This window comes from Cuculus canorus, chromosome 3, assembly GCF_017976375.1.
Source record: "Cuculus canorus isolate bCucCan1 chromosome 3, bCucCan1.pri, whole genome shotgun sequence".
NCBI classification, from domain to species: domain Eukaryota; kingdom Metazoa; phylum Chordata; class Aves; order Cuculiformes; family Cuculidae; genus Cuculus; species Cuculus canorus.
This window is the reverse complement of record NC_071403.1, coordinates 110,901,397-110,916,211: the sequence shown is the minus strand read 5'-3', so window position 1 is coordinate 110,916,211 and position 14,815 is coordinate 110,901,397. Positions and strand designations below refer to the sequence as shown.

The window sequence follows — 14,815 nt, the reverse complement described above, 5'->3', positions numbered from 1 at the left end:
TTCCTCCCCCCTGGGGAGCCTGGAGAACTACACTTGGGCGTATAGGCATATTTAAATGTCTCAATCTGGTTTTGCATGTGTTGTTTGGAGATATAAGTGGTGAAATTGCATCTGTTCCTTGAATATCTACACAGCAATATTTAACATCTTATTTGAAACAATTTTCTTTTAATTAATTTTAATGCAACCCAGCCATTCTACTATTTCGTATGTAATCCCAGGGATTTAGTAGTGGAAGTGCAGTATCACAGCTAAATAATGGAAAGGTGGCAAGATTAAAAACTTACCATAAAATTAGCCTACTTAGCATGGTAAATAGCTTTTCAATTTGACAAGGGATAACCAGTTTATGGAAATGTGTATTAAAAAATAATCCTGTTAAGTTGCTCAACGTTTGACAGTCTTAGATCACGCACAGCAATAGAGCTAAACTGGAGTAACTACTCCAAAGTCCGTATATCTATACATATAAACAGTATCATCAAGAGCAATTGTAATAATTCTATCAATAGAATAAGATGTAATTTTCAGGAGCAGCAATTGAAACAGTAAAGTTATTGCTAAGCCTTCAACAAACCTACAGTGCATTCTGCTTAAGATTATTACAGAATCCAAAATACAATTAATATTTCTATTCCTTTTAGGAGTGAATTTCATTTTAGCTCTCCTTATAGCTGAGATTGCATTTAAGTGGCACCATAGACGTTTTCAGCCAGAACAGACACAGAATTCTTAGCCCAGCTAACATTTCTCTGTTGTGAAATGCTCTTTTCTAATGCACTCCCTGCTTCCAAACACTGCTTCTCATGTTCATGTAATGACAGCTCATTTCTCCACAGCTCCCCACCAAGTCACAGCTGCCTGCTGAATATTAACTTTTATAAGTAGAGAAATGCAAGGTTTGGTTTTTTTTCTTTTGAGGGTATCATTAGCATGACCCTGAAAATAAACTTGTAGAAGAAATAAGTTGTTCCATTGAATACTAAGGAGAGACAGAGGTGTATGGAAATCCTGCTGTCAGCATATTCTCTGCCACTTACAGAACAAAGATAAAACCAAAGCAAGTAGCAACTCCAGGTTGCAATTTGTGTCCTGAACTGGGAAAATAAATTTTAACATCTCCCAGAGCAGAAATCCAGGGCTGGGATGACAGAGGTCCATCCACTCACACACACACACACTTACTGAAACACCCTGGATCACATCAAAACAAAATCATTACCATACACAGCACAAACGAAGTCGCAAAGTCACCACGAGCAACACAGCCGAAGACAAATGCTTCACCTTGATTTTGAATCCCATGAAGATTTTGCCATCTGAGAATTTCAGAGAGAAATTCTGAAGATATATTTTAATGAGGCAGCGTCTTCCAAAAGTAAGCAGGAAAGCTTTGCCCGATGCCGGTCACAAGGCAGACTCACTGCCATAAGGCAGTGCTCGAGGCTGAGGAAGGATGCTGAGCGACGCAGGCAAAGTTGGGTTTGGTGTTTACCGTTTCCTGACCTAGAGCTACATGAGCTTGCAACCGTCTTTGAACTAGATCATTGGGGTAACAGCTTGGAGAACGCCTAGTAGCTGGATTATGACAGCTAAAAGGACAAGCAAGGTGGGCAGCTGCCACATAGAAGAATGACAGGAAACCCTGACAATGTAGCTGAAGGTGTCAGAGAAACCAGCAAAATATAAAATAGAGGGCTGTGTAAGTGGTCAAAGGTGCAGGTGAGCATCATGAAGGACTTTGAAACGAATAGAAGAAAGTCACTCCACTGTCCTTCCTGGTGCTCTAGCCCAAATAGCACCTGTGAAGCCAGGGATCTTGGAGGTACGCATTTTCTGGGAACATATTCAGGGCACACTTCTACTGCAAGAACTGGTTTGCTTAATTACTGCTCCGTCTGCAAAAAATACCTGCAAGCACCTTCCTCTGAGGACAAACACCTCATTCTTTAAATGACTGACTGTATTATTTACCCCACAGTTCTTCTAGATGACATGAGATGTCTTAGTTACCTGACAATCCATTTGCACTACCAAGTTCCAAACATCTAAGAATTGCAGGCTTCTCTCTACTTCAAGGTAAATCCTACAATGCTTTGAAATAAACTACTTGCCAATAACTGATAGCAGAAAATGGCCTGGGATGCTTTTCTTCCCCCAGTCTGCGTCTCATAAGAGCCAATGTGTATCCAACACTGGAGTCTTCACCCTTAGGCCAAAAATAAAAACCTCAACTCAAGTGCTTGCATCACGCAAGTGCTCCCAAGTGCTGCATAGCTTAAGCATCTCCTAGTAATTCACTGTAATCTTCGCCTGATGAACAAAGCAGTGTTGCCTGTGGCATGAACCACACACTAAATTACAACCAAGGAAAAAGCAGAAGAGGGATTTCGTTATCAAAAAGAATTGCAAAACTGTTCCACTACAGTATTTTTCTATATATTTTTTGAGTTTAGAAAATTAATAGCAGCAGGGGGAAGAAAAGGTATTAATTTTAAATTCCTTCGCCCCAACACATCTCAGGATTTCTACTTGCAGAAAGAGGATAAGCATCCACAGCAGGGAGGGCTTCAACACAACTCATTCTTCCAGAGCATGAAGCTCTCACCTTCAAAGTCTTTTACCCAGCAGATTCAGAAGCCTGGTATGGTGGGGGAGAAACATAAAGCCAGGAGCCAAAGCCACAGCTCTGGCGGCCAGTCAGTGACCTGGGATTTGCCATTTGCTTGGCTTAATCCTCTGGATCATGATGCCATCCCAGGCTTCTTAGCTGATACCCAGTAAGACCCAGATGTGGGAATGAAAAGTGGTGCTTCTCCATCCCACCCAGTGTCCCACAGCTACTTATAACAGCAGATGGCCAAGCAATACCATTTTCCTGCTGATCAATGATGTCAGTAAGATCTCGTTGAGGTCCATGATACACTCTAAAGGGAGTTAAGTATTTCTCTGCAGGCTCAGAAAGCTGCAATATTATTATTACTTCCAAGATCAAATGGGCATATCTTCAGAAGCAAAACTGCTATCTGACACATTTCAGATATTTTCTGTCAACTTGATCTTTCAGCCATTCTTCACATAAAGACTGTTTCACCACAAAAACCAAACAACTATCTGTGCTATACAGATCATTGAATCTCCATAACATTCCCAAGGGATGAATTCCTAACAAAAAAAAAAGCCTAGCTTGATTTGTTTGCTGTCTAACAGCAAACAGAACACAAGACTTAGCTCTCCGTAACTCTCAGATCCTTCCTGATGAAGGCATTTACTTCCCATAATTCACTATGTACAAAAAGAGAGGCCAAAGCACCAAGAGGTAATCAACAACTTAAAATAAAATGAGCCATGGCCAACAGCGAAAAGTAGGTTTTGAATGAGCACAACCCTCTTCATTTACTGCTGTCTGCCAGGCAAAGTTCCCGATTATTGACTGGTGTGGAATAAGTGGTTACCCTTCAGCGATGGCACCAGACTGCTAATGTGCCTTCAGATTTGCAGGCTGGCTGTGTTACACTGCCGGCATGAGCAGCTGCAACTGTTCTGACCTCTTCTGGGCTCAAACCGCTGTAATCACTCCAGGAAATTTGAGAAATCTGGGGATTTTCCTTTTGTCATTACACTAATGTTGCAGTTGCTTCCTGAGGACAAGGCTGACATTAGGTTGCTGCTCTTACTCCTCCACATTGCCTAAGGTTTTCAACATCTGACGAGTAACTTGAAGTCAAATTGTGTCAATTAAGAGTTATGGAAGGTTTCCTAGTAGACCCCATACAACTGTTTCAAAGCAACTACAGTAGGAAATAAATACAACAAGAGAAACTATGCCTGAGGTTAGTGTTCTTCCATTTTATCTTCTGCTATTAAAAGTTGTTAAAATTAACAGCAATAAAAAATGAGGGCTAGCTAGGGATCAGTTCTGCATAAATTAACAACAGACATCAGAGTATTGCACCACTAAATATATCCGGTTTTACTTACCCTCAGCATTTTTTTCCTCTGCTAGCCTAATCGCTTTTCACTTGCGGCAATTACTGTGCCAGAACCCCTACCAGACAGCTGTTCCGATTCATAGACAGATAAAAAAAAATCAGCACTTGCATCACTTTTCTTCAAGTCTCTCCTGGTTCTCCAATCTCCATTTCAAAACATATTCCAAAGGGTCAGTTAAATTTTTACTGAAACTTATTTTTCAGAACATTAGTTTATGTTTTGGAAAGAATTTAAAGATTGTTATGTCCTCAATGCTTAAGAGGATCAAGTGTCAAAACAACTGGCATCTCAGTTGAATTGGAAAGTAATCCGTTTTCAGTAAACAAGTAATTTATCAAGGCTTGGACGGGGTCTGTGCAAAGTAAGAAACAGGAAGACATTTAAATCTCTGCGAGAACTGAGAATTAAAATAGGCAGGACCTGATGCATCGCTTTTCTTCAGCCTATCCATTAAAAACTGGTTTGCATTATAGCAAGTACATAAACCAAAACTAAGCAGGCATTTAGACATTAGCGGCACCAGGATAAGATTAATACCAGCCATGGTAAGTCTCATTCTCTTGTTGAATCACTTCTAATTCCTATCTAATCTATCTCTAATGCGTTCACGTCTGCTGTATCTATTACCCTGTAAGAGCAACGCTTTGCTAATGAACATTCTTCCTCCAACCTACCATTACAGATAGATTCCTTGGCCATCACACATCCATTTCAAGCACTCCCTGTATATTATGTTGAAAATACTGTCCCTGTTTTTCTCTCACAGAACAGAGGATAACAAATTAAAGCTTTCCACCCTAATCATTTCCACGTATCGATCCTTGGCACATACTTAGAATCAATTGAGAAGACACAGCTATGATACAGTGAGACCCTTCTCATGGAATAGAGAATTCTTACCCTTTTTCTCCTTATAAAGAGTATAAATTAAAAGATCTGAATATAAAGTGAACGATACTACATCATGCTTAAATCAAAATGATCTCAGTACATTATTAGTGTCTCATTTATGCTCCAAACAACATGGCCCCACGCCATGAGTTCTCGTCAGATTTGACTGCTAAGAGAAGCAAAGAACAAGCCCAGTTTGCTGACAACAAAATGCTGATATTTAGCCAGAAAGCTGCGTAACTAAAAGCAACCTGGAAGTTTCAGTGCTTCAAAAAGATGTCTGGCTATCCACTTAACATGTCCCTAACTGGTTCCTAACAGATTTTTCTCGGACCGCTGAAATCACTGACCTGTTACCAGCATCCATGCTGCAGGGGCACTAGAGAGAGCCATCTGTTAACAGTCTTGTATCTTCTACTTTGAATTCCAGTCTCTATGGCTTAGGATTTTTTTAATTATTTATATTTTTCCTTCCTAAGATAGGCTTGGAAATGTGCACATCCTGCTAGCTTCACAATCCCAGGGGAAGAGCAGTCAAATGCCATCATCTTCAGTGAAATCAAGGCCAAAGGAGCAAAGACCAGCAAGTTGGTTAATTTTATACCAAGGCAGCATCTGTCAAAGAAGTCTCTCTCATACATATGTGCAGCACAATGAAGTAAATTCTAGCATTCTTCCCCTTCAAGGAAATGCTTTAGGCTCTGTAAAGTTTATTTTCCATATCACAGAATCATTTCGGTTGGAAAATACCTTTAAGAACATTGATTCCAACCCTTAACACTGCGAAGTCCACCACTAAACCACATACATCCCTAAGCGTGGCATCTAAATGTCATTTAAGTACCTTCAGGCACAGCAACTCAACCACATCCCGGGGCAGCCTGTTCCAGTGCTTCACCAGCCTTTCAGTGAAGTAATATCTACTACTATTTAGCCTAAGCTTCCCCTGATGCAACTTGAAGCCATTTCCTCTCATCCTATCACTCCTTACTTGGGAGGGGAGACCAGCACCCACCTCCCTGCAATCTCCTTTCAGGTAGCTGTAGGGAGCTTACAAGGTCTCCCCATAGCCTCCTTTTCTGCGGACTAAACAGTCCCAGGTCCCATAAGACTCCAAGTTCCAGACCTTTCAACAGCTTTGTCACCCCTCTCTGGGCATGCCCCGGAACTTCCATGTCCTTCTTGTACCGAGGGGCCCAAAACTGAACACAAGATCTGACGTGTGGCCTCACCAGCAACAAGAATAGGGGCACAATCACTCCCCTTCTCTTGCTGGCCAAACCATTTCTGATACAAGCCAAGATGCTATTGGCCTTCTTGGCCACCTGGGGCACTGCTGGCTCACGTTCAGGCACCTGTTGACCAACACTCACAGGTTCTTTCCCACCAAGCAGCTTTCCAGCCACTCTTCCCCAGTCCTGCCACATTGCATGGGGTTGCTGCGCCCCAAGCACAGGACCTGCTATTTGGCCTTGTTAAACCCCATACATTTGGCCTCAGCCCATTAATCCAGTCTGTCCAGATCCCACTTCAGAGCTTTTCTGAGCCCTGGGGGAAACACTGCTTGTGACCAGCCTCGGACTGGATTTAACTCCACGCACCACCTCTGGACCTGGCCCACCAGCCAGTTTTTTACCTAGCAAAGAATAGACCTGTCCAGGCCACAAATAAGTTTATCCAGAATGCTGTGGGAAACTGGATCAAAGGCTTTAGTAAAGTCTAAGTAGACTATAGTTGAGACCAGCACACGCTCACAGGACAGACCTTGATAGGTAGGTGTTAGACTTTTGAACTTTTTGCACACCAAGGCAGGCACTAGCTTCAGTCTATCCCACTGTTATTTAATCTCATCACAGATCATTTGCTCTGAGACCATAGGGAACTTTTCGACAGACCATACGCCCTTTTAAGTTACATTAAGCATACTCATTCCTCTTGTTCCATGTTTAGTGGGGAATGTTGTAGCAGCTTTTTGCTGTTATGCGTTAAAACCAAAACTGAATTCCATGATGTAGAGGCTAAGAATACTGCTCCAGCCTGAATAACATGAGTTTACACTGAAACACCACCCGCTTCGCACAATCTGAAAATCAGCGCTAGGCATGGCAATTTCCCTTGCTATCTACTAACCACACGACTAAGCAGCTATTTCCTCCAAATCTCCTTGGAAAGTCTGCAACTCAGAAGAAAATTAACACATAGCTTTGCCCAGTGGAGCTCTGAAGCCCATACAACACTGAATCCAATCAGGTATTTATTACTATCCTACAGAATTCTGTTCCCAGATATTAGAGAAAAGACAGTTAAGTACAGAAGCCAGTTATTTTCCAGTAACCAGAACATCCAACTGAAGTTCTTCACCTTCCATACCAAGCTTCTTCCTTGTTCTTCAATAAATTTAAAAAAAAAAAAAAAAAAATCAACATAGGTTGATTTCACAGCACCATTTTTAAGTTACATACCCAGAAAGAAGCACAAGTCATGAAAGATTAGGTTCCAAAAGTCTATTTAGACTTTTATTTTACAATTGTTGAGTATGACAAGACATTTACTTTAAAGTGCCAGGTTTATATACAAACTATTAAAACAATAATAAAAAAAAGATAAACTTAAAACCTGCTAAGAAAGCAGTGAGGTCATGTAGCTGCCTCCAGAAGTTTCCTGTAGAGTATCCAGCAAATTTAAAATTAGAACTTCTCAACTGCTCCTTTGATTACGGTGAGAACAGCAGAAGCTAGTGGTCACCGCCCATAACCTCCCATCTTCCAGGAGATGCAAAATGAAGTAGGATTTGTTGTAACAGATTCATCTAAACATCCTATGAACACCACTGGCAAAGTCTAATAAGGGCTTTTACTGCTGGAGCTACACTAGCCTCCTAAAAAGCACCAATATCACCACATTTTTCAAGAGTGGGATTTTAGTAGAGGAATCAAGTCACACTGTGACTCAATAGATTTAATGTTACCCTGTAAACAGGGGAGCACCCACACTAACTAATATGGTCTCAGTCCATTTAAAATTCTGCATCCAGGGTGAAAGAGTTGTCTGCAGGGTTCGACATTACTCCCATCCTCTGATATTCACCTACTCGCTTCTCAAAGAAATTGGTCTTGCCTTCCAGAGAGATGTTTTCCATGAAGTCAAAAGGATTCTCTGCTTTGTAGATCTGAAACACAAAGGTAATTCAAGAGTGACTACACGTGCTCACATCCTGAATACTTGAGAGCTTTAGAGATCAGCTGGAAGGAGTCTCATGACAACATCAGCAGGCTTACTATGTAGTGAACAAAAAACTCTGCCCCAAGCCTTCCTTGCTGTATTTGTTCCTGCCTTTTACCTGCAGGAGACAGAAGCACAGCAGCTTTCATATAGCTGCTTTTCATTAGCATCCTTCCTTTTGCTTTTCCTTCTGCGGGTCTCCAAACGAGATCTAGCTGTGGGACTACTAACAGGATTTACAAGTTATACCAATATTGCTACGGCCATTTTAGGATTGGGTTTCTGGAGGAGATTAAACTTAATATCTTTTTCCAAGAAAGAGTCAGTGTATTAGAGCCTTACCTTGTTAAATCCCAGTTCCAACATAAGCCGGTCTGCTACAAACTCTATGTACTGTTTCATTAAAGTGCAGTTCATGCCAATCAGGTTTACAGGCAATGCTTCCGTCAAGAATTCCTGCAGATAACAGAAGCATTTTATGTGCCAAAAGTGGTATTCACTCCGTATCGTCTACATTTATTTTATACGCAGCAGCTCCCCAGCTTTCTGCTTAAAAGTGATCAAGTTGCTATACAAGGAGCAGACACTCACCTGTTCTATGAGAACAGCATTCATGATGATTTCCTTTACCCTCTCCTCTGACGGTTTGCGTATCAAGTGCTTGAACATGAGGCAGGCAAAATCGCAATGCAAGCCCTGAAAAGAAGTTTCAGAGAGTTATTTCAGGAACATCGATTTAAAAGAGCCACTTGATTCAGTAGCACAGAATAAACAGCCTAATATCCAGGCACTATCTTCACAGTTGCCACGTTATTTAGTTTTATCCACAGATAAACCTTCTGCCTAAACAGGAGGCATGAGCGAGTTCAATGAGTACCAGCTGCACATACTCCAAAAGGCAAGGTACACTGAGTGCAGGGGTTGGCGATAACTCTTTAACTACTTTAGGGAAAGTAAAATACTAAGTTCATTCATTCTCTGCTGCAAGATCTGCGATGACACATGCTTACACACTTTAGTGAGCTTTACAGACTGCCTGTTTCTAAACATACTCCTGTTTCAAAATATAGGCTCCAACTGAATACCATTTACTATGAGCTACTGTGGCACATTACCATCTTAACTGCTAGAATTTGATTCATACCTCATCTCTACTGATGAGTTCGTTAGAAAAGGTGAGTCCAGGCATTAGTCCTCTTTTCTTCAGCCAAAAAATTGATGCAAAAGAGCCAGAAAAGAAGATTCCTTCCACTGCTGCAAAAGCTACTACACGTTCTCCTGTTAAGAAAAGATTGACAATGATATCACAAAGAATACCTAGAAGCTGTGAATAAGCCAGTGAACCATATACTCCAAGGAGAATGAAAGAGTTTCTCCTTGCATGTGCCATACCCTGTCCTTAAGAACTATTACAGTAAAGGCTTCTGGTCATTTTGAAAAATATTAGAGGAACTAATTAGAGTAGCTACCAAGTAGCTAGAGCCAAGGCTCCTTCCCCTAGGTTAACCATCACCCTTTTTCAAAGACTGCACATTGAAAAAGAGCAGCCACCTCAGCAGTTGTTATAAGTCAGTGTCTGCTCATCATTAAGTAAGGAACTTTGGCCATGAAGAATGCTTTCATACTAGTGAAATAATTATCTATACCACCTTATCTCGCCTTTGAAGCGAGACACCCAGTATCAGGAAGGCAGAGGAGCTACAGCTCTACGTGACTGCTGGAGATAAATGGCCAGTACAGTTTTGGACTTGTGACAGCAATTTACAATTTGATCGTATAGCCACACATATGAAGATTACCACATGAGCCACCTATTATTCAAAATGCCAGAAATTTTACAAAGATTCATATCAGCAGCATGTTTGCAAAATGAAAGTTATTTTCTTCATCTCCAAAACTTTACCAGTATTTTCTACTGGAAAGCACATACTCTCCACCTGACAACAAGAACCTCTGTGAACTATTAAGTCTGGAGAAATGTTGGTTGCCTCATCTGTTTTAGGGAATTCCACGTTTCTTCCAATAGATGTACTCACCGTATGTTGCTTTCTTGTCCCCAATCCACCGCAAGGCCCAGTCAGCCTTCTTTTTAACACATGGTAATGTTTCAATAGCATTAAAAAGAAATTCCCTGAGAAGGATAAAAGTCATCAGGATCTGACATCAGCAGAACTAGTACAATAAGTATTCACTTCTATAGATAGGTCTGGTTTACTTACAAGTGCTCTGCACCTTCACCCTGATAACTAAGTATCCTCATCCATCTTATTTTGCACTACTCTAGTTCTATTTGTATCAATAAACTACCTTTTCATCATCTACCCATCACATCAACACCAGTTCACATGAATTCCCATGACAATATCAAGGGGAGTACTGTTTCATCAAGTGTTTAACATGGCTTTAAAAAACAGACTATTTTCCAGTCGCAGTACACCAGGGCTGTCACATAAGCAGTTCTTCCTTAAACAATTACAGGAATTGAGCATTTTAGAGTAGAAATCACATGGACAGCTTTCCACAAAATAGCAGCAATTAAGTACACCTAGATTGCAAATAGCATTGCAATACCACATGACATTTTGTTCAACAGGGTGTTGGTCTGACAAGATAACACCAGAGTAACTCAGTCAGGACTGCTCAAAGCCCTGCATTTAGTTTTAAGGTACCACCCTTGAATTGATCCATCTTGCTATGAAAGCTTTTCACTTTTTTTTTTAATCAAGACCAAAACCACTTTTCAGCAAACACACTGTTTGCCTTCCCACACCCCACAATAGTTAAAAGAGTAAGGACAGCTCATAGTACATTAAAGTATTCACTGTTAACTAAATGCACTGGGTTTGAGATGATATTTGAATAAAAGTGATATCCTTCCCAGAGAAGCTTTTCTATGGGGGTTTTCCATATAAGCACTTAGTTTAACATAATCCCCTTATTTAACTGCTCCATCTTTTATGTAGTTTCATTCCCTTATTTCAGCATTAAATGGTTTCAGTTTCACTCTTCATCTGAGTTCTTGCTCATACACTTCAGAAAAAGGTATTCTGAAATAAAGCTACTCCTAAGCAGCAACGGTATTTCCTATAAACTCCATTTAAACCCTAAAAGTAGCCTGAAAGTCGGAGAGCGATACGCGTTTTTTCAGTCTCAACACTAAAGAGTTTTGAACCTTTCATCATCAAGCAATACAAACCTCTCTTTAGAATCTTTAATGTAGGTGTCAATGAGAAGACTGTACATTTCTGAATGTATATTTTCCATGGCAATCTGGAAGCCATAGAAACAACGGGCTTCAGTGACCTGTACTTCTTGACTGAACCGCTCCACCTAGAGGAAATAAACGAGAGTTTGCAAGAGCATTTACAACTAAGCCGCATGTTAGAGGCATTGATGCTGTCTAACAGCTCTTACTCAACCCACAGAATACAGATTAATTCCAGAGATGTGGATTATATGAAGAGCAGTAGCCCCTCACAGCTTTAAGTCATTTGTTCTTTGGACCCAAGAGAAATGGGAAAACTTCTCAGTTTTACATCGCCCTGATTAGGGAGAGGAGCACAGCAAGGGCAGAAGCAGGATGAAGGCTCTGAGCCAACTGTCACTGTAAAGCAATGCCCAGAGCCCCATGGGGAGCAGGAAAGCAGGTGGATTACAAAAGCAACCCCAGTTTGCTAATTATCCCAAGACAGCATTACACATTATAACGCTGTACCACAACATGATCTAGCAAACAAGCTAGATCAGCCAGCAAGGGGGTCAAACGTGTAGTTATCTGGTTATCTTCATACAGCAGTGTTTATGACAGGATTGTTTCTACACACTCACCAAGTTCTCATTGACAATGCCATCACTGGCAGCAAAGAAAGCAAGGACATGAGAAATGAAGTACTTCTCCTCAGGTTTCAGGGACTCCCAGTGCTGGATGTCCTTGGAAAGATCCACCTGAAGCATAAATAAGGAGACAAAGGGCTCAGTTAAGAGCCCATACCGGTGCCCTGGGCTGCCCTGCAGCAGGGTCTGGGTTCCTGGGCGGTACCCAAGAGCTGTGAGCGGGCACAGCCAGCAGGAAGGACTGAAGCCCAGCCGTCCCTCACCTCCTCCGCCGTCCAGAAGGAAGCCTCGGCTTTCTTATACATCTGCCAGATGTCGTGGTACTGGATGGGGAAGATGACAAAGCGGCGGGGGTTCTCCCGCAGCAGTGGCTCCTCCTCCACACCCCGCGGCGCCTGGAGTAAAGAACGGAACTGGCTGAGAGGACACTAGGATTTGGCGGGAAGCCGGGGGGGGGCGGGGGGAGGGGGAGGGGCAGGTAGTGCCCCAGGAAGGGAAAAGGACGTGGGAGCAGCACCAGCAGGGACCGGTGGCTCCCACCTTGTTACAAGTAGCTACTGCTACAGAAAGTGGGATATTTTTGATTTAAGCTAAAGCAGGGAAAAGTTTCATCTAACTAACTGTATTTTTCAAAGTTAGACAGAATTTCCCTCTGATCGCACGTTTTCTTTCAAGCAGTGTTTTTCCAGACCGTTTTCATTCTTTGGAGATGGTAGCACCTTGTGCTCAGTGATCTGTGCTGAGCAGATGTAGCTGCTTCTGTGATCGTAGAATCATAGAATGGTTTGAGTTGGAGAGGACCTTAAAGACCATTTAGTTCCAACTCCCCTGCCATGGGCAGGGACACCTCCCACTGGATTAGGCTGCCTTGAACACTTCCAGGGATGGGGAAGCCACAACTTCCCTGGGCAACCTGTGCCAGTGTCTCATCACTCTAATAGTGAAGAAATTCCTCCTTATGTCTAGCCTAAACCTGCCCTTCTCCAGTTTATACCCATTGCCTCTAGTCCTATCACTACAAGCCTTTAGTTTAGATTCCCTTTGTTTACAGCCTTTCCCCATTTCCAAAGGAAGGTCAGAGCTGGCTCCAAAGCCCCAAATTAGCAAGAGATTCGACTGTTGCAAAGTTCATAATCATTAAAATTAGACCTTGGGAAGTAATAGAATGTGTGCAAGATTACTGGCAGAATTTATACACATGCACGTAAGTGGGAAATACATTCTGTTGGAGCTCTGGTCTGGCTGAACACGATGGATAGAGATCACTCCTCGCGTTGCCCAGCCCTAATAAAGAACATTCGCTTTCTAATATCCCAAAATGAGGGTTAGTGAGTTGATTTGGCGGCATTTTCAGCACCAGCCCCACCGCAGGGAAATGGGGGCTGTGGGCAGCACTCACCGGCTTCCCGTCGCTCTCCTGGAAGATCTTTCGGGCCGCTTTGCTGGCCAGGACACGGGAGCTGCTGAGCGCGGGGGGCTGCGGGGAGAAAGGGGCACGGTCAGAGCGCCCGGGGACAGCGGGCGGGGACGGGGGACCCGGGAAGGGCGCTCACCGTATTTTCCTTGTCGCTCAGCGCCAGGTGTTTCATAGGCGAGAGGCTCTTGGCGGGCGCTGCGCCGGGCTGGTCGTGGCGGGCGGCGAGCGGGATGCGAGTGGAGAGCATGGTAGCAGCGGCGGCAACGAGCGGCAACAGTGCGGGACCCCGCCTCGCCCCCTTTATATGACCTTCGAACTTGGCGCCAAAACGCACGGCCAGCCAATCACAGCCAGCGCTGCCCCCGCCCCCGCGCGACCATTGGCTGATACGCCCCTGCCGCCGCCCGCCCCCGCGCTCCCATTGGTTGATGCACCCCTGCGGCCCCCGCGCTCCCATTGGTTGATATCCTCCTGCCTCTGCCCTCGCACTCCCATTGGCTGTCACTCCCGCCGCAGCCCGCCCCCTCGCTTCCATTGGCTGATGGGCCCTGTGTGTCCCGCGCTCCCATTGGCTGTCGCGCCCCAGCGGCCCCCGCCTACGCCTTCCATTGTGAAGGCGGCAGCGGGACAGCAAGTCCCACCTCTTGGTTTTGGCGCCAGCGGAGCGCGGGAAAAGGCGGGGGGAGCGCGGCAGCCCGGCCCCCGCCGCCACACATGGTGCGGGGGGGGGCGCGGAACTGAGTGTGGGGCACTGCGGGGAAAGGTCATAGTCATAGAGTCATTGAATGGGTTGGGTTGGAAGGGGCCTCAAAGCCCATCCAGTTCCTGCACCCCTGCCATGGGCAGGGACACCTCCCACTGGATCAGGCTGCCCAAGACCCATCCAACCTGCCTTGAACACTTCCAGGGATGGGGCAGCTACCACTTGGGGCAGCCTGAACCGCGGCCTCTCCATCCTCATCGTGAAGAAATTCTTCTTAATGTCTGGTCTAAGCCTTCCCCTGCCCGATTTAAAGCCATTCCCCGTCGTTCTGTCACTCCACGCCACTGTACAAAGCCCCTCCCCAGCTTTCCTGGAGCCCCATTAAGCACTGAAAGGCTGCTATGAGGTCCTCGCAGCCTTCTCCAGGCTGAACAGGCCCAACTCTCAGCCCGTCCTCATATGGGAGGTGCTCCAGCCCTCTGATCATCTTTGTAGCCTCCTCTAGACCTGTTAAAACAGTTCCATCTCCTTCTTATGTTGGGGATTCCAGAACTGGACACAGGACTCCAAAGGGGGGGGTGTCTTAACGAGAATGAAGCAGAGGGGCAAGAATCCCCTCCCTCGCCCTGCTGGCCATGCTTATTTTGGTGCAGCCCAGGACACAGTTGGCTTTCTGGGCTGCGAGCGCACATTGCCGGCTCATGTTGAGCTTCCCATCAATCAGCACCCAAGTCCTTCCCTGGAGGGCTGCTCTC

At 44.1% G+C, this 14,815-nt stretch overlaps 1 protein-coding gene across 1 annotated transcript; it reads right to left on the bottom strand.

Annotated features, from left to right (window-relative positions):
- Positions 1-7,392: 7,392 nt before the first annotated feature.
- RRM2 (ribonucleotide reductase regulatory subunit M2) lies at positions 7,393-13,622 on the bottom strand. The gene is made up of 10 exons (XM_054062605.1): positions 13,494-13,622; positions 13,340-13,417; positions 12,204-12,335; positions 11,935-12,051; positions 11,303-11,436; positions 10,143-10,237; positions 9,251-9,384; positions 8,698-8,802; positions 8,449-8,562; positions 7,393-8,053 (listed from the first exon to the last, which is right to left on the bottom strand). Exons 1-10 carry the CDS (start codon positions 13,602-13,604, stop codon positions 7,901-7,903), a joined length of 1,173 nt encoding a protein of 390 aa, XP_053918580.1. The 5' UTR covers positions 13,605-13,622; the 3' UTR covers positions 7,393-7,900.
- Between the last annotated feature and the right edge of the window lie 1,193 nt (positions 13,623-14,815).